The sequence below is a fragment of the Camelus bactrianus genome, chromosome 9, assembly GCF_048773025.1.
Source record: "Camelus bactrianus isolate YW-2024 breed Bactrian camel chromosome 9, ASM4877302v1, whole genome shotgun sequence".
Lineage (NCBI taxonomy): Eukaryota > Metazoa > Chordata > Mammalia > Artiodactyla > Camelidae > Camelus > Camelus bactrianus.
The window spans coordinates 17,375,953-17,403,431 of NC_133547.1; the positions used below are offsets into that span (position 1 = coordinate 17,375,953).

The following is a 27,479-nucleotide window of genomic DNA, read 5'->3' on the forward strand; positions in this document are numbered from 1 at the left end:
GAACTTCTGTGTTGGTTTCTCTCAGTTCTTTCTACCAAGTGGCTGCTGCTTTCTCTTCCCAGCCTTGGAAACTCCCTTTCTGTTCCCACTGACCTCCCTGCTGGAGGTCGCTTTTCCTCCTTTTGCACTCTTTCCCAGGAGGAGACAGTCTCACACCAATGTCCTTTTTATTTTTTTTCCCTCCTACCCATTTCTGTGAGAAATCTTCTTATATTCCTGAAGCAAGATACTCTGCCAAAGCTCAGTGCATATTCTGTATGAACTGATCAGTCCATAGTTGTAATTCTTAATGTATTCATGGGAGAGGATGAGCTATGCATCCTTCTACTTCACCATCTTGGCCCCCCCTCCTGGTGTTGAAGAAGCAAAAAGCCATGTTGTGAACTTTCTATGGAGAGGAGTGGCCTCTAGGAACTAATGGTCTCAGTCCTAAAATCACAGATAACTGAATTCTGCCACCAACTTTATGGTGAGGACCCCAAATTCCAGATAAGCAAGCAGTCTGACTGACACCTTGATTGAAGTCCTGTGAGACACAGTTAAGCTGTGTTCAGTCTCCTGCCCCATGGAAACTTTGAGATGATAAATGCATGATATTTTAATCTGCAAAATTTATGTAATTTGTTATGTAGCATTAGAAAACAAATACATTATCTGTACTGAGTTCTCATGTTAAAATTGGACAAGTTTCCTAAAACACATCTGGGAGATTTCCTTATTTTTCTATGGTCCAGAAAAAATAAATCTGGAGTCATCCTTTCTTTGAAAGTTGAAATTTGGCTGTGTGCCCTCCTTGCCCAAGTGTCCTTTTACAACCTTTGAATCTTTCCATACTGTCTATGGTTCTTGTCTATTCAAGTTTTCATCTTTTTTGGGGGCCACTTTGAACTTCTGTTTTTTAGCAAATCACCCATTTCCTGTAGGGTTTCAATTTATTTTTTGCCACAAAATTGTATACCTTATTTCATATATATATATATATTTACCATTCCTGACTCTGCAATTATGTCTTCGTTTTTTTCCCCCTTAATCAGGTTTACCAGATGTTTATTTCATTAGTCTTTTTAAAAGACCCAGGTTTTTGTCAGGGGTGGGATTTATATATTCTTTTTACTATTTCCCTAGATAATTGATTTCAGTTCTTATCTTTTAAATTTTAATCTTCTCAAGTTTCCTGGTTTAATTTGTTGGTTTACTTTTTTTCTATAGAAAAATTCCAAACTAGCTAAAACTGTATCAACTCATGGCCAATCTTGTCTCATCTATATGCCCTACAAATTATTTTTATGTAAACCCTGTACATACAATTCCACCTGAAATATGTTAGTACATATTCTAAAAGATAAGGACCTAAAAAGGTAACAATGTCCATATCACACCTAAAATTTATAATTCTTTAATATCATCATTGTTCAAAGGATTCTAATACAGTAGAGTTGGGAGACAAGGACAGAGCCAAGTTCAAGCTGCCATCCTCCCAGAATCCTCTGTGCTGTATGGGCATGGCTTTCAAACTCTTGACCCTAAACTCACAGTAAGATATACGCTTTATAGTGCACCCCAGAGCACGAATATCTACGTGTATAAATGAAACAAATATTTCACAAGACAATACTTATACTTACCATATTGGCTGTCCACTCCCTACCTCCCCTTCTCTCTCCCTGTCCCGTTTCCTCTCTAAATGTTTGCAACCCACTAAACTGATTTCACATCACACTATGGTCCTGTTATCTTCACTCTGAAGAACAATCTATAAAGAAAACTTCTAAATACAAAATTAACTGAAATGATCTTAGATGAGTTTCAGATACCTCTTCTGAAAGAAGGGGCAGAGAAGCTGCATTTCATCTGCCATGCGCCTGGTGTCGGGTCAAGCTATTAACACGTTCAGTTCATTCATATCCTCAGTCTCTCACTTACCTATATTGTTTGTGATTCTTCATTCGCTAGAGAGCATTCTAGCAGAGTGCACTTAATAGCTTAAATGTAAATACACTTAATTATATACTTACAAAGAGTCAGTACAGAATATTTGAGATCCCCACTGCCAGTTTCTTCTATTTGGAAGTATATCTGTCTCCCTGACCATTTCTGTTTGGAATTTCAATATCTGCTCTGAACAACCTAACAATTAAGCACATTTGCTATCTGTACACTATCAAGAAGTAGAAACAATTCCAAAGGTCAAAACACAGTATTTACCTCTTTGAGGGTAAATTCTGCTAAGAGCAGCCGTCTCTTTAGAAATCTTAACTATAAACTTGAGGTGCAAGGGAAGCAAATAAGCAGCTATCAAACCAAATACCTTGGTGAGGGGGGGAAACCACCAAACTCCTTCAACATTAGCAAGTACAATTAAGACCCTACCACATCCATCTTTAGTGACTGTACTCTGTTCGGCACATATTTAATACACTTCAATAAGCCAGTTCCTCGGTTTTTGACCTTCAAAGAAATGAAAGGCACTCATCTTGTGTAACTTAAAAGAGCTTTATTTAGTACATAATCTTCATACAATTTAGTACAACAAATTATAAAAGCTCTTTGTAAGATTTTACGCATAGGAGGTTAAGTGCAGAAAATCAATTGCCACGTGAAAGTAAACCACTCTCTCATTTAATCGCTTTTTTCCAGGAACAGGCAAGTATGCTCTTCTAGGCCAAAGTTGTCATTTATAAAGCATTTGGGAGCATACTGACCAAGATACATGATTTGAGAACATTTTATCTTCCTATTAATTCCAAGGTTTAAATGAAAATTTTAAAATGGAATATTTCTATGTTAATTCAGGTAGGTTTTGGACAAAGATGAGCTAAAATTGTTACAAGGTTCATGTGGAATCAGAATAAACATTTTTAGTTACCTGTAAAGATGCAGACCAGATGAAATATCTGATAGCACCCAACACACGCGCACACACACACACACACACACGCACACACACATGCATGCACACACACATGCGCACACGCACGCACACACACACATGCACACACACATTTATCTAGCTGATCTCACAAAGGTCAAGAAAATCATCTTAAGTGGACAACAGATGACCTAGATAATACCTAATTATGTTCTTGAAATGAATCCCTATTTTTAAGTCTGTAATAAAGTGACTTCCAACTCTATTAGCCACTGTGATTAGTATCAGTAGCTGGTCATTTAAGAAGGTTAAAATAGCGAAATCATAATTTCAGATGTGTAATTGTACATTCATTTGCTCATCTTCTGATGTAAAGCCAAGGCCTTTCCTCTGCATAAGGGTCCAGTGATTGCAGTTCTGGTCTTGCATAAATCATACCAATAATGTACCAATTTGGGTACATTTTAATACCTTCTGATCAGCCTAGATTTTTTAAAGGTGAAATGAGTACTTAAATAAATAAATCTTGTGAAGCAGTCTGAGCTCAGAAATTTGCTTGAATTTTATGTTCTCCGAATATTTTATAATTTTCCCAACCATACCTAATATAAAAGCCATTCTTATTAGTGGCAACCTTCATCAAATCTTACCAAAGCATCCAAGCTACTTTTTGCAGGAGTGACCCTTTCTTTTCAGACCCAGATTTCCTGGGCTTATGTTGAATCATGTATTTACAACAGGAGGCAGAGATGCACAGAGAAGTGTGGTGTGGGCACAAGGGAGGGAGTGGAGCGTGTGAGCACACGGGGAGCAGCCCCTGAGCGGTGCCAGGTGGGCAGGCAGCTCACAAGAGGATGGAGGCTGTGCAGGGATCTGGTGAGTCAGGTAAGTAAAGGTTAATTAAGAGCACTTATTGTACTTAGAGGTTCCTCTGAATGCTAATGCTGAAGCAAAAATCAAGTGGTTTTTCTACCCATAAGGTACAGCCTTATTCGAGGCTATCACCAAATATTAGCGCAGCCGCTGAGAGCCGTGTGGCAGGGAGCTTACGCCACAGGGCACCTGCTGTGGCTTGGCAGAGATCCAGGAGCCAGCCACTCTTCCTCTTCCCTCCTGTGTACTCCAATGAGAAGGTCATAAAAGAGAATACTGCCGAGCACTAAAAATATTTAACGTGATTTGCTAAGAGATTTGGTCATCAGGAAATAAAAATGTGCTATACATGGTCACAGTGTTTTGGAAAGAGAGTGTGTATGGATTCTGTCTTGCAAGGTTTTTTTTGGCACTTTGTATTTTTCATTGAAGACCCAACACTAAATGCTTTGGAAACAAATGGCACCTAAACTATGAAAAAAGATCACCATATGCCATCAGTGTGGTGAGGGTAAGCAGACAAATTTAAGTACACAATTCTTGCATATTCAAACTCTAAATACCCAAATGCTTAGATTAATACATATAGGAATATTTAAAATAAATTGAAATACATCTGCCAAGGTAGGGTTTTAAAAACATAACTAGATAGTCTAACGTGTTGTACCTTACATGTGCTTGGTTTCAATTAAGAGTAAGGCACTCACCGAAGGATGGACTGACCCGTGCTGTCAGCTACAACAGGCATGCATCACTACTGGCTTAATTAAAGTTTTAGTGCTGATTAAAATGTTTTATTATTGTATTATCCTAAACTGCAGTGGTCTCCAACCTTATTAAGGGATACAAGAAAGATATAATTCAGGAGTTTCAGTTGCATAATTTAATAACCCAGCTACTGTCAATTTTTTATTTAAATAAGTTTTGATAAAAGCCAAGTTATCCTTGAGTCCAACATGACAGTATAAAGTTTCTTTCTGAATACTGCTTAATAAGTAGTAGCTGAATATAAAATCATTTGAACATGTGACGTAGACATCTTCATGCCTACAGTAATTTACTTCAACACAACTGCAAGGAGAAACATTTAAATCATTTTCAACTGGCAAGAACAGAGGTGAAAGTTAATTTCATTAGCATCGTGATTAAATTAAATACAAAGTATGCTTTTATCAGCAACTTTTACATGTCCCCATTATTAGAAATTAATTATAAAAGCAATTATAAAAAAAGTTTTGACCAAGTACAAGGTACACATAATCCTCTTCGTTGTTTACAAATAAGCATGACTTAGAGGCACTTGGTTACCTTTGAGTAAGAAAAAGAATAACCTAACCAGGGCTCTCACGGTAAGATTGGAGACCACAAAGCAAACTTGGTATGAAAATGCTCTCTGCCAAAAATATCAGATTAGTGAGTTAGTTAAGATACAACATTTAAAAAATTTTAAGACTTTGCAAGGCTCTAGGCTGTAAAAAATACAAAGGCTAAAAACAAAAAGTTTACAAAATTTTGCAAACCCAGTAAATCTGAATGAGTAAGAAATCAAGAAAAAGTTTCTTACTTGCAGGACAGTTTAAATAGTATCAATAGGTTTTAAAATAATAATAACACTAAACAGTAACAAATTCTACTCGGCTACATAACATTCCTGCTCCTTTAAGGACTTACCATACAGAACTTGTAACACTTTTCTGTGTCCAGCATTAAAACAGGCATGCACATGCGCGTGCACACGCACACATACACACACACACACACACACACACACACTACCAAAGTGCCACACATTACATTTCAGACAGAACACAACAAAAAACTTTAGATACATACAAAGACCTAACATGATTTTTTAAAAAATATTAAAGCATGACAATTGGAAAACATTATAAAATTTAAAAGGTGAAACGGGCAATGAGCTTTTTAAAAAGCCACCAAGTGATCTTCACGAGTGGAATAATATTTAATAATTTAATTATGCATCCCCTCAATTTGACTCAACAGTAGCTGTCTTAAGTCAGTTAAAAATCAGAAGTATTTTAAATGCTGAACAGGCTCTGGGTTTCCAACATGATACGCAGCTGTCCAGGCTACCCATGGAACACTTTCTGTGCTCTCCAACAACAAAATTCAACATCACCTTTAGAAAGCTGAAGACATTTAGGCTGAAGAACATTAATGAAACAAGACTAAAAAGACCTGAAGCTTGTATAAGGTACTCTCAAAGATGGTAACGCTAGTGTAAACATTTGTAGACTTAATCATATCACAGCTTTAAGGTACGGGCTACCTAATGACATAGGAAACGTTATCTATCTAGCTATTGACTTTCCTTACGGTGGAGTTTCACGTATCAAAAATAGATTGAATAGAAAGCTCTGTTACTTGTTTCTGGACAGCTTGTAAACATGGAATGTTTTGTTCTGAAACACTCTAGTGAAGTACGCTGTGTAGGGAGGCAGGTTTCTTTTGATCTCTTCACAGAAGCGAGGGTGGCCTGCAAGCTTCAAATCAGGATCATTCTCTCCTGGGCCATCCATCATCTAAGGCCAAAGCAAAACCAAATACAATTTTGGGGAAAAAATCGTATTTACAAGAGACAACAGAAGTAGGAGTGGGTATTGGGTTTCTTCAGGAGTGACATGTCAGTGAGCTTAAACTGAGCTAGTTCAGTGCCAGCAGCCACCTGGTCCACCTCTCTCCCCCTCAGCGTGTAAACCAAGGCTGAAGGGGAGAGTTCACGGTCCAACCACGAGCACCTTTCACGGCAAAGCTAGAACTAGAACTCGGATCTCTTTGTTCTGAGGACATACTACACTGTTCCTCTCACAAAAATGAAATATAGAGAAGAACTACTGTGACCAGAGAACGTTCTCCAACTCACTGGAGGGCCTAGTTAGGAAAAGGTATACACGAAGCGCCATTTAAATGCATGCATTTGGTCTGTACCTCTTTTGAATTCAAGATAGTTATGGAAGGTATTTTCCCTGGACACAAATCTGAATCTCGTATTGTTTTTTTCCCCTTCCCCCCTCAGCTTTACTGAAGTGTAACTGACAAAACTGTTTCTGTTTAAGGTATACAGTCAATGACTTGATATACATGGTGAAATGATTACCACCATCAAGCTAGTTAATACATTTGTGTGTATTAATACATTATCAGATGCGTTAAGTTCTGGGGAAGCGGAGTACAGCATGATGATTATGGCCAATAACTCTGCATTGTGTATCTGAAACTTGCTAGGAGAGGAGATGTTAAATGTCCTAAATCTCAAATTCTATACACTCAAGTTTTTTTTTTTCTTTTTCAGATGTAGGCTAGCTTTATCATTTTCCTCCCCTCATTTCAGAAATATCTATCAGCTTTTATACTAATAATTACAGTACACACCACCTTTAAAGGGTGAAAATCTACTGTCTGTTCTATTTGAAACCTGGCATAGCTGTAAAAACATCCTCCTCAGAAGGGAGAAAGGGAAACAGCTTGTTTTCCTGCTCTGGAGTGTACGCTTGGCCACAGAAAGCCTTTTTTTTTTTTTTTTTTGGTCTTTTCAGCTTTATTGAGGTATAATTGACACTCCAAGATCATGTACATAAGGTGCACAACTTAATGACTTAATAAACAGACACACTGTGAAATAATCACCACAATCAAGTTAACAACATAGCCATCATCTCACATAATTACCATCATTTTTGTGTGTGGTGAGAACACGCGAGACCTACCCTCTCGGCAAATTTCAACTATACAACACAGTATTGTTAGCTCTCGGCACAGTCAGCTCTCCGCCACTTACCTTGCACAGCTGAAACTTTGTACGCCTTGACCAACATCTCCCCACTTCCCCTTACCAACAGCCCTTGGCAACCACCACTTTAATCTCTGTAAAGTTCATTTTCTTTTAGTATCTTTGTCTGGCTGTGGTATAAACGTGATGATGGTCTCATAAAATTAGTTTGGAAGTGTTCCTTTGTCAGTTTCTTGTAAGAACTTAAGAAGGATTGGTATTAATTCTCTTTGAATATTTGGTAGAATTCACGCATGAAGCCATTTGGTCCTGGGTTTTTTGTTGTTGGAAGGTTTTTCATTACTAATCCAATCACCTTATTTGTTATTGGAGAAAGCCATCTTTGTGGGAGCATGCCAGTGGACAAAAGGGGACCCCCCCCACAAAAGGGTGGGTAGGGGAGTGGGATTGTACCACCAAGGCTGGGGGAGAGAGAGGGCATGGCAGTGACAGCCTCAGGCATGAGCCAAAATGATGCTTTAGAGCAGCAGTTTCAAAAGGCTGTGGTTTTGTTTTTCATTTCAGCAGCATAACCTTAAAAATTTTATGCAGAGCCTCACGATACCGACCAGCTGAAAACAGAGCTGCTCTGTTTGATGTGAGGCTGGGCACCAGAGCTCCCCTCCCATCTCTCCCATCACCCAGCCCCCCTGGCAAGTTACTAACATGCCAAAGTAGGGGGGTTCTGCAGAATGCGAGAGGAACACTTGACCCGTAATGTAATTCCACAAAGTGCAGAGGTATTTACATTCCTGAGGACTCCCATTGGCACCCTCTCCTCCCCCGAGCGCCCCGCACGTGCACGTGCACGTGGTGAGGGGGTGCTTACGTGGCCGTTGGCGACGTCCAGCAGGTCGCGCAGCCGGCAGCCCCGGCGGTGCCGGCGCTCGTAGCAGATGCTGTCCTCCAGGATCACGTAGTCCGCGCCGAAGGACCTGAGCAGGGCGTGCACGTCCTCGGGAGACCTCTTTGCGTATATCTGATAAACCTTCAAAACGAGATAAAAATGGAATAGGGCAAAACGCCACTCAACACCGGGAAGCGGGTCAAGGACCAGGTGTTGAAACCTCCCACAGGGGTTGAATCTAATCATGGCCGCCCAGCCCCGCCACCCCGTCCTGGGCGGGCGGCTCGTGCACCTGGAGTCCTGGGAGCCTGTGCGCGCAGTTTCGAAAGAGATGCTGTTGGGGACGGGGAGAGTGAGTCATGCTGAATACATCTGGATTGAGACACCAGATTTGGACTTAGAATGTACTATTTTGAGTTATGAATATATCCATCAGGAGATGCCAATTCTAAGAATGCCTCCCCGAAGTAAATAATGCGGTTAAGTTAAGAGTCTATCTTTTTAAAAGGGGGACCTTTAGACTAAAAGGATCCATTAGGGGTGGTGGTACAGTGTGGAGGCACGTATACTTGTAAGGACACCCAGCTTCTGATAATGGCAGCCGGGGAAAAGGACCCCCACAGGGTCCCCGGTCCTGGCGGGGGGGCAGCACCTGCTGTTTACTGCTGCTCTGCTGCACCTGCTTGACCAGGAGACCCTACACGTCTCTCTCCCTCGTCCTTTCAGGAGAGCAGCTCGCAGCGCCCAGCGGCAGTTCAACAGGAGGCACACATCCCATTCGCCACAGCTTCCGACACCTCAAGGGAGCAGACACAGACGGGGCGTGTCCTGCGTTCTGGGCCTTGGCGCCGGGAAAGGCTGGATGGTGGGTGGGTGGTGGGGGCGGTCACTGAGAGGCTGCTGCTTCCTTTGTTGCCCGCTGATTTCTAACGATGATGTCTCTGACTTGAGACTGGGTTGAGAGCCTAGGTCAGCGTGTCAGTGCGGAGGGCTGACATGGTAGGGGGGTGATCTGCTTCTGCTCACTGTGAGCACCAGCCTCACACTGAAGGCCTTCCTAGGATTCAAAGGTCATGAAGGAAGAAGGGCACTAGGACATTCAGGATGTCAGTTTTTAGGGCGTACAACTCAGTAGCAGGTGGAGCACAGGACTTCCTGTGCCTTTGACAAGTCTCTTCGGCATGTCTCTGGAGTCAAAATAGTGGCACCTCCAGGCTGAGCTTGGGGTCCGGTCAGACAGGCACCCTCTCCACTTCCTCTCCCTAACTTGGGGCTATCTGAACACTTGGGCAAATTGAAAAATTCCCATTTTAGCAGGAATCTAAGTTCAGACTATTCTCACAAAAAAATGGGGTATTTGGTAAAAACCACTTACTTTCAGGCTACTTAAATCGCACTCCCAAAAGAGACTTTTCAACAAATTTTCCAAGATTAAGAAGTGACTGACACAAAACATCAAAAAACTTAAATAAAAAGTTTGAAACCCCTGCTGGTGAGGACTAAGACAGGTACCCTTCTGTAGTGCTGACTGAAATGTAAACTGGTATAATCCATACAGATTTAGTAATCCCGCCTCAGTCACACATGCCCACTTCTAAGAACCGCATGTACCGAGATACACTTTGGACCTGTGCAGAGTGATAAGCATACAAGTTTACCGTCTGGAACACTGAGTGTATCATTGCAGAAGACAGCGACACAACCTAAATGGTTAAATAAAATTTGGTACATTCACATGACAAAATGTCATGCAGCTTTGAAAATAATAAGGAAGCTACTGATGTACCAACATGGTATGATCTCCAAAATATATTAAGGGCCAAAAAAGCAAGACTAAGATGTTGGTTCTTTTGTAGAACTGGGGGAAAAGAGTATGAATACATTTGTATGTACATATACACACACACGCACGCACATCTGTATATACAAAAAATTCCTGGTGACATTATCTGCCTCCAGGGAGGGGAACCAGTCGCTAGAAGACAGGGGTGGGATGGGACTGTTCCCTTTTGCATGTTCTGAACTTTGAACTGCATGGCCGCAAGTGTGGCACACACACGCACGTGTGCTTATTAGAAACGGCCACAGGAAATGTGACCAGCATGTCTCGACTCCTTTTCCCTCTCTCTCCAGTTCAAAAGCTTCGGGGGGCTCTGTCCTCAAGCTTCCTTTTCTATATATCTCAAGGTCCTTTCCTCCTCAGTTATTCTTCTGCCTGAGAGGAACACAGGGCCTAAACAGCACACCTGTACTGGGCAGGGGGCGGGCCAGGGTCTGGACTAGGGAGGCGCAGGCCCTGCGGACTTCAGCCCCCCCACCCCTCGGCCCGCGAGCAGCCCGCAGAGGTCCTCACCGCCTTGGTTCGCTCTCTCAGGCTGTTGTCCTCGTAGTGCGGGTGGTTGGTTAAGGTCCTTCCCGTGCACAGCTTGACGCCAGCGAGCAACTGCATGCTTCCAGCGAACACAGCCTTTCTCGGAGTGTTAGAGCTAAAAGATTTTAGAGTCTGAATTAACCCCACTGCTAAGACTTCCATGCAGACAACATCACACTCTCAGGACCACCCCCAGCTATGTTAGGAAGGGCTAACGGGAAATGAATCAGGAAAAACACAGGAAGGAGGCTGCTCGAGTTTCTGATTTGCACTCAAACTATTCTACAAAATTTTTCCTATCTGTTTTCGACAAATATTGGGAAACTTTTAATTTACTCTTTTGATGGCTTTATTCTTACAGTGGACTGTCTCAGGGTGTGGGTATCTCCTGAGTCTTCTAAGCCAAAACCCACAACCCTCTCCTGATTCTACCAAAAGAGGCCTTAGAAGACTACCAGTGCTTTTTGTATTAAACTTAACTGGAGGGCTGCCGAGAGGAAAACAAACTATAGAGCCAGAAACTGCAGCTGGTCATGAGTCAGTTCCAAGGGTTTTTGGTTAAAACAAGAAAAATAAAATCACAGGTATTACTATAAATTACTTTTCAGAAAAAAAATTAGTAAAAACAAAAGAACATGGAAAGAAGATTCTGAAATAGCAAATATTACTCAGTGTGGAGATGTACAACATTTCTGACGTGGGAGCACCAGTGTTCCATATTCCTTTCCTTTCGTCCTGATTACGAACGACTACATGCATCTTAAGGAATACAGGGCATTCTGATATTAAATTATCATTTCACTTTCCAGTTATCAGCAAGCTGTGATGTTCTGCCTCCCCGTGGGGTGTGAGGGACAATGATGGAGAAAAGCATTTTTCTTTTTTTCTACTGGAAAAAAAATAATCTTAGTAGCTGATTTAATTCTCTTCTTCTTCTTTTATTTTTTTTTAAGTAACCTGGGAACCACCTGCAAATCAATGAGGTGTCATTTTATTGTGAAGAACGTAACAGCCCTTCCATGGATTCTGCTCACTGCAGAATTTCCCAAAGAGCCCCGCTAGGAACACTGCAAGGCACACTGACCCTTCTTGTGTTCAGGAGGAGTCTACAGCTGCTAGGCTGAGCTGAAATGATGGAGATAGTTTTGAGAAGGAGTCTAACTGAAATAATTAACTCAACATATCCTGCAGAAAAAGCCAGAGCAGGCCCTTCTCAACCTTTCTGGAGATCAGGGCATGGGACTTGCTCTAGTGCTCAAGTTTCTAAGAGAAGCCCCCTCATATTCATATATCCCCTGAGGATGCGCTACTTACTCCAATTTAACGCCAAGACTGCAGCACGAATGCCATCCAGCAAAGGCCTTAGGATGTCTACAAGCGAGGCATCCTACAGTTCAAGTTGAAACATTTACAAATAATTTACTTTGGAAAAATGCAAGATTTTCTAATGATGACACTGTCATTCACTTGAATTCCAATGAGCTTTTTTAAGTGATAAAAAAGAAATGGATAGCGTGACCATGATCACACAGGGAATGACACGTAATCTGCACCCTCCCTTATTCCCGTCGGAGCCCAGAATGTGGATTTCCACAGAAGAAAGTTTTAAGTGAGCCTGGCTGTGCTTCATAGGATAGCATCCTTCTGACAACCAGACCCAGGAACACAAGCACAAACAGATGTCTGCTCCGTCCCCCTGAACCAGCAATTTACAGGGAGCTCTTGACATCTGTCCCACACGGTCAGGGAAATAGGAGGGTGTAAGTGAAAAGAGGTGAAGGTGCACAGAATTCCTCCGTGAAAGACTTTTATAAAAACTGCGCTGAAGTCAATGAATACTTACTAAACCCCCGAGTCTGTGCCACATAGACCGTGCTGGCCTCATCTATACTGTGCCATCATTGCTAAAGAGATTATAGACGGGCAAATGAAAGAAAATGTCATCATTTTCCCAAACCAGTCTTCTTTCCTTTTGTATATGCTTTACTGGCACAAACCATTCCACGGCAGTAGATTATACAGTAACATCACAAATTAATGTCAAAAAGCAGCTGTCTTTGGGTCCTCTGAACCAAAGTCTGGTCTCCACGGAGGACAAAGCCTGAGGCAGAGGCGAGAGCTAATGGGGAGAGAACTGGCCTGGCCTGTGCACTCGGTCTTACTGCTCGAGAGGGCCACACTGGCCCTTCTCCTCAAGCGACAAGTCCCGCAGCTGAGCGGATAGTATCCGTTCAGATCTTCAGACCGTCTTAGCACCATCAAGTTGAATATATAACAGGACTCAGCATCAGGGAGATGCACAGGGCTGTTTCTAATTGTGGCAGAGGTAGATGACTGACCTGTTACCTATTCATGGCAGACTACCAAGGTTTCATCCCCTTTCTTAGATTATAATCATAATACTTTGATGAATTATATAGGTCACAACGTTTTTAAAACCTCAAAATCCTAAACTGCTTGCTGGAGAGTAATAAGGTTATTCTTTATTTAGCCAAAAGTTATCGCTGAGGGCCTACTGTGTGCTGGGCTAGCAAACATGATAGGAAGTCCTGTCTTCAAGAAGCTGACTAGCTAACAGGGCCAGACTCAACTCCCCTTACAGGCAAACACTTCAAAACCAGCCAGTTGTCAGCCCACCACACACTGGTGCTTTCCGGGGGCCTTCAGCTCTGCTGGAGATGAGACACATCAGACCTGGCACAATCACGGGAAGTCCCCTCTCCCCCGTAAGTTCTAAGAGCACCTGTGTGCCACCCCAGTGGGTCTGGTCCTCAAGGCAGTGGCAGCCATCACCAGGCGGGCAAGTCATGTCACACGGCTGCTCAGAGGAGTTGAGGAACAAATGGGATAAAGCTCATTCAGTTGTGACAAGTTTTAATGTCTGGTCTCATTCGTAAAGAGAAAGTGTAAGAGAAATGTACTGTCTCAACTGCTGGTGCTACAGTCCTCTGGATTCTTACCAGAGCCTTTCACTAAGGTCCTTGGTTTTATTTTAAAGTATCAAAATACAAGTACCCTAATGCCTAAAACATGGCTTAGCTGTAATATTTCTTTGGAAACGACTGACTTCTAACCGTAGTAGAGATGATGTTTATTCACACTTGATTCTGTCTGACTTGCATTTTTATCTGCTAGCCCTGTGGTAGACCTGGGATATTTCACTGCTTCCTTAAATATTTAAGTTTACCCGTAAAGCAAATGCAAAAGTAAAAGAAAGTGAAACAAGATGAAAAAAAAAATTAGACATTTTCTAAATTTTAAAACCCTAGATTTGTGGTCATTTATATTTTCGGTGGTAAATTCAGCAGGCAAAGGGGGAAAGGATTCTTCGTCCTTAGAGCACGCGGTGTGACAGAGTAATGCTGGGTACTCCTTCACAGATACTTCTGCCGACAGTCTGTGGTCTGTGTCTGAGACAGCTCATGTGCTTTTAACCACTGAATGACATGTCTCTATTATAGGAAAACAAAGCAATTTTTACCAGTGTTTGAACAAATGATGTATAAAATGAAAGAATAATTTGTTTTTATAGCTCTCTGCCAAGCTCCATAGCAGGCCGCCCAACCTGCAAACAATTTATTCTGTAGGAAATGTCACTAAATAATGACAAGGACTCACAGGTCAAGACATTATATAATTTAAATGTCATTCCAGGAAGACCTGATGGCATTTTGAACGAATAATCTCATTTATTTTTGAAGCTCTAAGCTTCAACAAGTTAATTACTGTTGAACTAATGGGTAAACTGAGCATTATAATAAAACGTGTGAACATTTGCTTTATCTACACTTCAAAAATGTATAGAATTATGCAAATGCTACAAAATGATTCATTAAATATAAAAGAGGCTTACAGGCATTTAAGATCTGAACTTAACCTACATCACATTTAAAATAGACATTAATTCCTTCTGCTTTGATTAAGTGTGAAGGAAGTTTGGTCCATTTTCTTAGTTTCATTGAGAAAATATTGCACATGTAGGCTTCATCATTGGAAGGAAACTCCTTCTAGTGAAAAATCTCCTAAGCCAAGTGGTTAAAATGTCACAACTCAAAAGAGTCAAATCTATGATCTATCTTAATTGCACAGTGTCAAAGACACTTTTCAGGAACTAAAAATGAAACAGTGTAAGGACACAAAGGGAAAAGGTATGAATTACCAACTGCTGTGACTCTTGGCCTTGCTGAAGGAAGCGTCCCTTCTAATCCCACATAAAACCTTTAAGAGTCCCACCTAGGTTTTGCTGAAAGAGATACCAGAAAATAAACCAACCAAACAAAAACAAACATAAAAGGCTTTTAGTCTTTGTATTCAGGAAACATCGTCAGCAAAAGGGGGTTAATATGAACAGAGGCATTTAACCTGCTGGAAAACGGGGCATGCAGCACCTCAGGAAGATGTGCGAGCAAGGCTGGCAACCAGGTGAGCACACAGGCCAGGGCTGTGGAAGGCAGGGGGACAGATGACGCCCCGGTTCTCACGGGGAGGACTCTGGGGGCCTGACTGCAACAAAATGTCCTTGCTGATTAAAGAGGAATTCAGTCCTGAAGCATCCACCCCCAGCATCAAGTACACGGAGCAGAGACTGGGAGATGGCCGGTAGCTTCTTCTCAACACTTTCTGTACGAGCTGCCCTTTGCCACAATGGAGGGTCATGTGTGTCCCCTAGAGTTTCTACATGTCACTGTTTCTTGTCCTGACTCGTCCCGGGGGGCGAACAGCCACCCAGTAATGGAAGCTACACCCCCGCCCCCATAGATGCTATCAAGACCACCCTGACAAAGGACAGACGTGAGTGTATCACAGCCGCTGTCTGAGAACAGAAGCAGACGGGAGGGAGAGGGGTCCCTCACTCACGGTGCTCAGTGGGGACCAGAGGTCTGGCTGCTGCCTTCAGACAGTTTTAAATAGACTTTCAGATACACTCTGTGTATCCTTAGGCCACAGCCTTTTCTCCAGCACAGCTCAGACCTACTAACATCACCAACACTGTGTGACTAACCCAAGTAGTGAAGTGGAAGTAAAAGGTCATGTTTTATGTCTTGAAAACAGAAGAAATCAGGGCAGGTTAAAAGAATAATAAGCGTACTCTCTTGTGTTTGGAAGTGAAGCCTACAGACCAGAGCTGATTCAAATGTTGATTTGAACAAATACATTTGTGTCTAAATAGACCCAATTTTGGCATACATTCATCATCACTTAAGCTTATTTCACAAACATGCCTAGCAGCTATTTTTGCAAAAACAATAATTTAAGATTTGAAGACTTTGAAGGGAAAACAGGCAAGATTAGATCACTGTGGAACCAACTTTTTGGAAAATGCAAATCCTTCAGTTGCTGAGAATTTTAAAAAAAGTGAATAGAGTCAGTCTATATAACAGGGAGAAGAACTGTTAGAAAAAAGAAGGTAAGAACAAAGACCACTTCCCCAAATGAGAGAAATAACAGACTAACAGCGTCTTCTTCACACCCGGAATAATGCCTGATTCATGATTTTTCAGAACCAGAAATGTTCTTTTAAATAATTTTCTGTGAGTAAAGAATGAAAATAAAGGCATTACAGAAACTCTATCCAGTCTGACACAGCCCAAGACGGCCTGGGGCTCGGCTAGAATAAATTTTTAATGACTGTACAATTAATTCCTAAAAGACTGGGAGTGGAGGTGGGCTGTCTGTAATGCCCATCCAAGCAGATCTGAAAAGTCCACCACCTTCGGGATTCTGCCAGAGGGGTGCCCTACACCATTCATATCAAAGGTGCAGTTTGAAAAACAGAAAACACCAGAGTCACCTTCAGATGCACATGTCGTAAATTTCCAGCTGACTATAGCTAAGACAAAAGTGATTAGCTTTTCTTTATATGAATACCCCTCTTTTCCTTTACACAATAAATACTCTGTAATTGTCTGCCATGATTTAAAGTCAAACAAATAAACGAAGGCAAAGCACTGCTTCGTACGCTCGGCACTGGAAATACATGAAAAATTACACTCGTTGCATCTAGTCAAACTTGGTCCAACACTGGAACCAAAGCCATACGTATATTTTAGATATAAATCTCTATAAAATCCACGTATTGTACTCAGGAGACGTAAGCTATCAAACATTTACCATCTCTCACCACACATGCCCTGCTCCCCTGTACTGGGTAGTGAGCATCAGTCACGAGCAGGTGCCAATATGGCCACTAAAATTCTAAGTGATGGAGACAATACAGCCGACGCTTTCGGAATGTGTCACAGAAGATTTGCAACATCTATTTAAGTGTGAATAATTACAATTACACTGTTGCTTTTTGGTTATAAAATAGGGAAATACAGCGTTACAGGGCACGGGAATGCTGATGTGGGTAGAAAAGTTAATTTTTGCTGGTGGGAAGCAGGATTCATTAACAGAGCTTTGAAAAACAGGAATCTCATTCTGATCCTGAATGCTGAGGCAAAGCCACAGTGCAGTCAAAAATAAAAACCAATGTAATGCGAAGGCATGATGATGTTCAAGAAAGGAAAAGCTCTAGATTTGTGTTTTGTATTTTCTCTAGGCCTAAGCTTGGGCAGTATGATTAGTTAAAATGAAATCTGCACTGAGCTAATTAAATAACTTTTAAACGATTAACAAGGAAAGAATACTTTATAGGTCGGCATTAACAGAAAATTTGGTGTTAAAATGAAAGAAATGATAAAGATAAAATTGGCAGAGAACATAAAACTTTATTTCCATTTGCTCTCACTGGTTTGAGATGCACCCTCCAATTCTGTTTCCCTCTCCATACTGCTATTTATTTTCCTTTCTTCATGGGATTGTGGTTTGAGAGAATATTTCTTGAATGCAAAGAAATTATCTTCAAATACAGAATTTTAAAGAAAAACTGGAGAATGAATGTATCTTCACAATTACGTTCAGGAAAAAAAAAACCCAAAAAACAAAAAGCCAAATGAGGTCCACAGTGATTCTTAAAAGGCACTTTAAATTTTAAAGTTTAAAAAAAAAAATCCTCTTACTTAATCCAGTTCATCAGCTCCACTGTATCTGGGTCATAGAATTCTCTCAACTCGGAGAGTTCCTCCATCATTCCTGGCCAGAACTGAAATTAAAAACAACACAAAACAAAACCAAAATCCACCCCCACACCCTCGACTATCGCTAAGATTAAAGTGCAGAAGCAGAGGCCGCATAGAACTTGGGAACTAAAGAAACATGGCAACTAGAATATTCGAGCTACTTCACCTCTGGGGTCAACCCTTCCACATGAAGTCTGAAAAAGTGCCCCAAATTATTTTGAGCAGGAGCTAATTAGGACCAGAGGTGTTGTCAACCTTTTTAAATGAGCTTTTATTTTACACTAATAAAAATGCTGTTGTGTGGGGTGTTAATACCTAGTGAAACATTAGTTTGGATATGACAGGAAGAGCAACCACAAGAAAGCCCAAATGACATGAGAGCAAGGAGACTAACTTCACGGAATCTATCTTCATGTGGAGGATGTACCCTGCAGAAGACAGCGCTGTTTCAGAGCTGCAGAAATGCTCTGGACTACGGGATCTCATTTTGTCCTCACAGTTACCCAGGGACAAGGGTGGACGCAGAAGGCACCATCGCTGTGGCTGTTTATTTTTCATTTCACTCGTGTGGAGATCTCAGCTCAGAGAGAGAACCTGACTTGATCAGGCCAAAGTGGCAGGGCCACAGCTTAAACCCTAACTCTAAATCCAGCTCCCGTCTCATCGTGTGACCCTGACTATATTGTTTGTACTAGGAATCTGGGCAGATGGTTTGATAAATACTAATACAATTACAGGTGCAATGAGAGAGAAGAATATTTGAAAGTTAAGACTCTCCAGCAAAATCTAGCAATCTGAATATGATATTTATTGCCACTGGTGCCTCCTACAAAGCCTGAGTCACTTAAGTTATGCAGGTATAATGTAACAGTTATGCTCTGAGCCCACCACTTTTCTAATATAACTTGTCTGCTTAATCCAACAATTAATTAAATGTTAATTGTTTTATCAAATGGCAGTTGGCTAAGAAGACTTGATCATCTCAATACATCCTAAGGTGAACTACAGAACTCATTTCCAACATTGGAATAGAAGCCCACACTGACAACGCAGCTCTGCTTCATTAACGTTGAAAACAGAATCATTTTCTTTAAGAACCACTAACTAGAACCCAAGTGGCACCTGACTGGTCTGTGGCTGTGTTTTTTAGCCCCGTCGCTCTCTTATCTCGTCACCTCATCTTTGGCCAGTCTCACTTCTCATTCACGACTTGCTTCCTGGGTGGGTAAATCAGGAAGATTGCTGGTGATGGAAAATCGGGTGTCAGCACTACGAGTGCTACGTTTCAGAAGAGGTGTAATAAAAATGACTGATCAAATGAAACCTCTATAAGAGTTCAAATATCCATTATTGTATTAATTTTGGTAATAGAATTCCATTTTTTAAATGAAAGGTTTTAGTTATTTTGGTGTAAAACGTATTTTGAAATCCGTGAATCCAATGGACATTATTTTCTAGTTTGAAAGCTGTTGTTGTTATTTCTGCAAATGTTAAAATCCAGTCACACAATCATATGGTAAACTCCTTAAACAATGTGAAAACAAATGCTGAAGTTTTACTAAATGCTGTTCCTAAATGATCAGCAGTAGTTTATATGAGATTTAAGGTCTACAAGTAAGTTAATCAACATGAGGGCAATAATTTTATTAAACCCTTGATTTTAGACTGGAGACTAGCATATACTTTTCCCTTTTAAACAGAACTATCCTAAAGAGACATCCAGCAAAATGGGTACTGTGAACACTAAAATTTGAAATCCTCATTACAAATGTTTTGTAAAACTTAAGTCACTTTGAAATGTGCATTCAAATTACAGATACACCTGTTGAATAGCTGAAAAACATATTCAGTTTCAGGGTAACCCCTAAAATACATAAGATCTTTATTTTCTTTATGATGTATTTTACAAGTTTTGAGAAGCTGAAATATCTAAACTATTTTATTACGTGAAAGCTGGATACATTAGAATTTCTCCTAAAGTCCAATTCTGAGAGAGGCGAGGCTACCTGTCTTCAGAAGGATTCTTCAGAATTATCACTAACTCATACTTCGGGAACATCTACCAAGACTTCCTGAGGAAATGACAGCTTCTTCAGTGCTACGAATGGTCCTTCTATAGCACCGGTTCTCAAGGCGGGTGGGGGGAGGGATTCTGCCCCACTGCAAGGGGACATTTTACAATGTCTAGAAGTATTTTTGATTGTCACACCTGGACGTTGGTGCTACTGGCACCTCGTGGGTATAAGTTAAGGATGCCGTTAAGCACCCTACAATGCACAGGACAGCCCATGACAAAAAACTATCTGGCCAAAACGTCAGTAGTGCCGCTAATGACAAGCCCTGTTCTGCGCACGGGTGTCTCCAGTTTGGCGGAGCATTAGCACCACCTGGAGGGCTGGTGTGAGCACAGACCGCCGCGCCCCACTCCCAGAGCTGATTCACTGGGTCCGGAGCCGGACCAAACGCCTGCGTTTCTAACAAGCTCCCAGCTGATGCTGGTGCTGCTTGTTTATTCCTTCTATGATGTCCTTCCTCAGTTTTATCAAGAACAAGAGACCTAAGTCCTCAAGTAGCTTTAAAAAAATCAACAAAACTTCAAATAAATAATAAATAGCTGAGGCATAAAGAACTCAGCCTACACACAGAGTCCGTGGGAAAAGACCGCTCTGGTGTGTGTGCGTCTTCAGTGGTCAGACGGGAACGGCGATGAGCTGCGTCTTTTCTGTGAGGAGGCTGTTTTATGCCTCAGAATCAATGCGTAAATATAAAGCTACTCATTCATCATTAACATAAACCCTGCTTAATCCTTAGTTGTTGCTTTCCGGACATTTTTAAGAAGTTTCACTTATTTACATTAGAGGAATAAAATTTGCAGAGGCGCAGTGGTAGAAACGACCTGCTTCTGTGTTTTCCAGTACGGTCTGCCCGCAACAACAAATGTTTAGATGGGAAGGAACATGACCGAACGTAAGTTTTTGAAATATTTACAACAGAATTGTCCAACATAGTGATTATCAAACATTTCTTTTAGCCTAAAACCTTCGCTTCAAATAAAGCCTTACAGGACAACGTAAGCAAATAAAAGCAAAAGCTGAGCTGCAACAGCTAACCCTCTCTGTGCGTGAGTCCCCCGCCCCTTCAGCCGCCCTTCCCAATCGGGCTGTCCACAGCAGAGTTTGAAATCTGCTGTTCTAACGTAAAACATTAGATTTTTTTTGAAGGAAAAAAAAATCTAAACTTAAAATATATGTCAACTTTTTTTTTTTTTACAGAGAGAGGGTGAGAGCTCAGTTGGATAAAACAATCCCAGCTACCTGCCCAGGTGACAATTCAAACCACTAAATCTCAAAGATGTGATAAAAGACTCACTGTCTCGTATGAAGGGTTCTCAGAATTGATGCACAGTTATCACTGCTTCAGAAATTAGTCAACTGAGAATATGAAGAATTTCATTATTTTCTATTGAAACTGAAGGACAGATAAGGCTAATCTTAAGACTGTATTTATTTATGTGTGCCCAGCCCTCTTACAAAGATGATTTTAAGCATCTAATAAAATATGTAGGTTAAATATGCATTTTAAGAGCTTACTCTATAAAAAACAGGTAACAGGAAACTAAATTTTCTTCATTCACTTCAAAATAGGTTTGAAAACATCTTTGTTTTCAGAATTTGCATCAGCTCAATAGTAAGTCAAAACCAAAATTAATGAGAATGAGTAAACTGTAGTAGTTTTTGCTATGTTCTTCCTTGTTAAATAATATTTTGGGAAACATCACTGTTCTTATCAGTGCCATGTGCCATAAGGAGATATATATAACCTCTGCAAACCACTCTATCTGCCAGTGATACACAGAGCACACTGGGTCAAAGCAATTATTGTGCTAAACAGATTAAAGACAAAAATGAGGAAAATCAGTCTTACCTTACAGCACAGATACAGCAGTATTAATATTGGTATTGAGTATCGCATTATACATATCTATATAAGAAAGACATTAGATTATAAGTATTAGGAATACGTTTGCTTTACATTTTTGCTTTGTAAACATGTGACTTTTTTTTTTTTTAAACAACAGCAGTGTAATTTAATGGAGCACAAGTTTTGGACATACAAAACAACTGAGTCAGTATAAGGGTCACAATCGTTCATAAGACAGTAGCTTCTACCAGTTGCCACCTAGTGAATTTACAGGGCAGAACAACCCAGAATCGCACCTGTGGGCTATTATTAATCATCACCATAAACATTAATAATAACATTTATATTATATATTATTATAATAAATGATAACAATAATAGTAATAACTCTGGATAATGGGATTACTGGTGATTTTTAATTTTTCTTTTTGTGCTTTTCAGTATTTCCAAATTCTGTATAATGAACATACCTACTAACTTACGGTCTGGGAAAAATGATTTAGAAAATAAAGCTAAAATTAAAAATAAAATTATTTAAAGATAATTCCTCTTAAAACTATAATATATCAATTACCTATTTTTAGCTCTAAGTTTTAGTATCCATTTTATCAGACTGATGTATGGGCAACTACTGGAAAAAAAACAAAAAACAAAAAACACCAGAATCGATATGAAGGAAATACTAAGTCATAAAAATGAAATGGAAAAAGGGACAGCACTGACCCTCTTTGGGTTATAAAGATGGATCAGCTTCAGAAGTAACTCCCATATTTCAGGGCTGCATAAGCCAAATGATGCAAACACACACATGTGTGATGTCCAGAGGTACTTCATTCTGTAAAAACAGAAACAGGCAAAGGTGAACAGTGCTAGCCGTGCGGGGACCTGGAGGCTGAGACAGCTGTAAAGGCAGCTGTATTATTTGGAATAGTAAAGTCTTCCTAAAACTACGCAGAAAACATCTGCCAAGGGGTTAGTTACTCGCCTTTTGAGAGCTACCATATGAGTTAAAAATAGAGGAACATTGGTAACTAGGAAAAAATTGGTTATAAATAGTATTTTGTACTGGGAGGAATAAATAAGGACATGTTTGTGGGAACCATAATCATTAATGAAGATCACTGTCACTTTCCAAATGATATTGCAAAATTATGTCAGGTGAAGAGTGGTCAAATAAAAACATAAACAGACAGATAAGACAAAAATACCTCATTGTACTCAGTGCCAAGAATCCAAACAGAATGGTGTGTGTTAAGTTGTAGGCAGTTTCTGGTTTCAGGCCGATTGTGTACTTTCCCACTTTACCCATGGATTGCTGATTTGTAGAATCACTGGATAAAACAGCACACATACAAAATCAGAGCTAGATACCTAATTTTAATTTAGTTAAATCTTTTTTAAAGAAGAAAATGCAAGAAATTTATGCCTTCATTTATTTAGAAATGTATTATTTCCCTAAAATGAAGTGAATCAGCTCTGATCAATTTTGAATTTGTTTATAAGGCTAAAAGTATCAATATATAAATACACTAAAAATTAGAGTAACTAAAATTGAACAGATTTCATTTTAAGGAAAACCTTAAAGCCCTACAATCCTTTAAATTATAAGAGATAGCAAAAAATATATATCCTTTTGGAATCAATGAAACTGCAAGATCTTCAGAGAGGTTTTAGGAGTTACTAGTATTTTTCAAGTTTTTACAAATAAGGAAAAGTAAAAATATATCCGTAAACTTGGAATTCAACTCCTTTATGAACCAGTGATCATATTTTTACCCTACCAGTATGTCATTATGTTCTAACATGCTTCTTTATCAAATATGGCTACATTAAAATGACTGCACCCATAAAATTAACAATAATTCTCTAACATCGTCTAATACCCAGTTCGTCTTTTTGTTTGTTTTTTGCAGTTGCTTTTTTCAGGTGGTTTCTTTGAATCAAGATCCAAAGCTTTCATACTGCATTTCATAATGTCTCTTTATTTTTCAGTCAATAACAGTACTCCCCCTCCCACTTTTAAGGCCATTTACTGCTTGAAGAAAATGCATCATTTGTCCTGTAACGATTCCCACTTTCTGGATTTGGCTGATTGTCTCCTCGCGGTGGCATGTAATACATTTCACTATTCCCAGGTTTCTTATAGACTTGTGATTGGATCTAGAGGTTAACTATTAGCGTCCTGTTCATTTATTTTGGCGAGTATTATCCTTCGTGAGGATGTGATATACTCTATATTGCACCACAAAGGAAGCACATACTGTCTGGTTGTCTCCACTTGAGTAATGTTGCGATGGATGAGTGGGTTCAGATTTGCACAATTTGTTGTCAAGGGAAAGAGGAAACAACAATAAGGGCTGCCAGCTTAGGATAAAAATACTACTTTTATAAAGGCCCCACTTAACCTTCATACAAGTCCAGTAGACCTGGGTATGTACGATGATGCGTCCATGTAACTAGAGAACTATTATTTCCTGGAAATCCTCTTTCCACCACCTCAGATACATTAGAAAATTAAAATGATACTCTGATAATTTTCACCACTAGTGATCGTGTTTACTTAAACATTATAAAAGATTACTCCCCACAAGGACACATGCTCTCCTCCTGCTGATACCTGGGGGGACTCTGCAGTACCTCGTCTGGTCCCCCAGCTGAGCTGGAAAACTCTGCTAATCTCATGAGTGTAGAACAGTGTGCCCTTTCAGCTGTAGCCTGCACACCAACGCAGGTGTGCTGTACAAACTTAATAATGTACCATCCTTCCTAGTACTACAAGGTAGAAATACTTCAAATACTCAGCACTGATAAAATACCCTTCAAATTACTTCGAAGTTAAGATACTATAATTCTTAAATTACTGTAATTAATGTAGTGCTTTTCCTCTAATAAAATCCGAATGTCCCTACCTGGTAGATGAGAACGCTCTAAAATCTTTATCTATAATCATATACCAAACCAGCTTCCAGAGACGGCTCATAGATTCACACCGAGCACGGCAGACAGTCTCACAATACTGCAGGCCAGCTGAACGTCTGGCTCTGCGTGCAGTCTAGAGTCCTGTCGACACTTCACGTGTCTGGAATATTAAATTACACTGTCTAGAATAATTTCCATCTATTTTCACAGGGCTAAATTTTATCTTGGGCTAGGTGTAAAAAGAACACTTCTGAAAGATACTAAAATAGTTTATAGTCGGTGAAATATTTTCATGGTTCAGTGTTGCTTCATTCTTAATCATAAAACACCTCAACTGATCTGGGCTCACAGTAATGACTTCCCCCAGCACAGCTCTCTGGTGGCTGTGAATCACAGCTCACCAGCACCTTAATTGGCAAGGTAACTACACAGAAAAAGGGTTTCCTTCTGAGCTTCATTAAGTTTTCACAAATGACAGTAGCTTCAACTTCTTACACTTAATTTTCTTTCAATTTAACACGGATAGTAAATGCAAAAATCTCCATCAACTTGATAGGTAGGTGTTCTACAAGTTTTTGAAAAGTCTTCATTCTCCCTGACTTTTCCTTTTAAGCAGATTAGTAGACATGCTAAGTTTTAAAAAACTGTCAATTAATACTTAAGACCTTTAGTGGATACTAATAATTATGGTCTGTTCCAACTTTATAAGCCTTTAAACAAGATACAACAAAACAATGATTAACTCGATATTTCATAAGAAACAGAAAAGGCAGCTGGAAAAAGGAAGGTAGAAAAACAAAGGAAATTAATAATTGGAACAAATGAGAGACCATGAGTCAATAATAATAATAATAATAATAATAATAATAATAATAATAATAATAATAATAATAATAATAACAACAACAACAACAACAACAATAACAATAATAACAACAACAACAATAGCCAATGCCAGCTAAATCTGCAAAATACTCTACGTATGAGGCACTATTTTAAATACTTTATGCTGTTTTAACTTATTTTCCACAAAACCCTGTAGAGTATGTACTCTTAGTACTCTCATTCCACACAAAGGGAAATGGAAATACTGAGAGTTATGTAACTGACTCAAAGATCACTTCGTTCCCAAGTGTGCAAAACAGGACTTCAACACAAACCTGTGTGCACTGCATCCACTGCTTTCTGCTGTCTCTTAATGACTCCGTCCTTAACTACTGAGAGTACAGTCCCTTCTAAACTCTATATGCTCCCCCTTTAAACTGACTGTACTCTGTTCTGAATCTGACGTTTTGATTTTCAACTGAGCAATTTTTCTGCAACATAGAACAAGTTCATTAAAGCACAGAATTAGATTTCTGAAATATGCCATACCTGAGATTATGGAAGGCAACAGCTAATGCTGCAATCACTGTGATGGACAGAACAAATATGTAAGCATAAAAAAGCAGAGTATCTGAAAGCCTTTCAAATGTATTAAAAGGCAGAAGGCCAAATGCTTCTTCACACAGATACAGGTTTGCATCAAAATCTCTAGGAAACAAAAGGAAAGCAGAGTATTAAATTCAATACAAGTAAACCTCAAATTTTTCCTCAAAATAAGCCTGAAATTTATAATTGATAACTTACATTTTAAAGACCCTGCTGATTTAATATAAAAAGCAAACACAGACTTTAAATTCAGTCATACCTTGTTGCTCCAAACCCAAATTTTGCCTTCAGAAATTTAAATATGTGTTCGTCTGACTTGAGGTTAAGAATTTTCTATTGGGGAGGGAGAAAATGAAAATTGCTGTTAGTTCCTTATGCATGGTTTTCTGATAATTTCCTGAATATACATATTCAGTGTCCCATTTCATAGGACTGTGTGTGTGTGTGTGTGTGTGTGTGTGTAAAATTAGTAAATGTTCATACTAATCCTTAGAACTGAGGAATTCTAAAGAAGGGATTTTCAAGCTCCCTCCATTCCTTTTTTCTTTTTTTTTCTCAGCAGAACCATTTTTGCAAACAAAATCTAGGCACAAGTTCAATATGTAAAATAGATAAAAGATGAAGTTCTTTGGTTTCAGGGAGAGGGGAGATGGCTGAAGCCCAGTGAGTACAATTTTTCAGATCAGAAAACTGACAATAACACAATCTGAAACCTCAAAAAGGAATAGAGCCCACGAGGCTTATCTGGCTTTAGGGTTTTTGTGTCTGCAGATACAACTGATGTAAGACTCAGTCACACAAAGACAATTCAAGACACCGCAGGAACCCTCAAGGGGTGAAAAGATTTGCAAATGCCAGTGTTTATCATTAGTGAGTATAATTTTAATTTACGGTTTATAAAAATCCATCTAACATAAATGGGTGAAGAAAAATGAATCTAGAAAAGAAAATAAGATTAATCCAGAACTGAGGTTAGTACACAAAATATATTCACTAGAGATGAGCCACAAATCTGGGCTTACGCATTCTAGCAGAAAATGCAAAGAGGGAAATTTAAAAGCATTTATGTTACTCACAGGGTCATAAGACTAAAACAAACCAGTTGCTCAGAAGAGATCCTAACAGTCCTAGAAGTGAGACTCAAGAGAAATTTTCCCCATGGGTACAGTAAAAACAGCGAGCAGTCTCACAGACTATTTTTTCTAATTCTTCTCATTGTAGGTTGCTGGCAGAACATCAAGTGGAATTCAACAGACGTTATCCTTTGGGGAGTCAAAAAAAACAGTGGTCCAGGCATGTAGCTTTCTACTGGCTTAATCCAGGCAGATAAGTGAGCATGCAGAGTGGGGACGCGGATGAACTGTGTATCTTTCAGCCCATCTTTGGAAATGCTGATT

The 27,479-nt window shown here is 39.8% G+C and overlaps 1 protein-coding gene across 5 annotated transcripts in view; it reads right to left on the reverse strand.

The window, feature by feature from the left end:
• Positions 1 to 2,474: 2,474 nt before the first annotated feature.
• Positions 2,475 to 27,479, reverse strand: part of DPY19L3 (dpy-19 like C-mannosyltransferase 3) — a 75,474-nt gene continuing 50,469 nt past the window's right edge. For all 5 annotated transcript variants that reach the window (XM_074369857.1, XM_074369856.1, XM_074369854.1 and 2 more), the window contains 9 exons: positions 26,342 to 26,415; positions 26,026 to 26,184; positions 22,941 to 23,063; positions 22,456 to 22,567; positions 21,736 to 21,792; positions 17,752 to 17,834; positions 10,733 to 10,865; positions 8,362 to 8,520; positions 2,475 to 6,285 (listed from right to left, as the gene is read on the reverse strand). In XM_074369857.1, the coding sequence (XP_074225958.1) occupies positions 6,124 to 6,285; positions 8,362 to 8,520; positions 10,733 to 10,865; positions 17,752 to 17,834; positions 21,736 to 21,792; positions 22,456 to 22,567; positions 22,941 to 23,063; positions 26,026 to 26,184; positions 26,342 to 26,415 (1,062 nt within the window). In that variant the 3' untranslated portion in view covers positions 2,475 to 6,123. The remainder of the gene's footprint in view (positions 6,286 to 8,361; positions 8,521 to 10,732; positions 10,866 to 17,751; positions 17,835 to 21,735; positions 21,793 to 22,455; positions 22,568 to 22,940; positions 23,064 to 26,025; positions 26,185 to 26,341; positions 26,416 to 27,479) is intronic.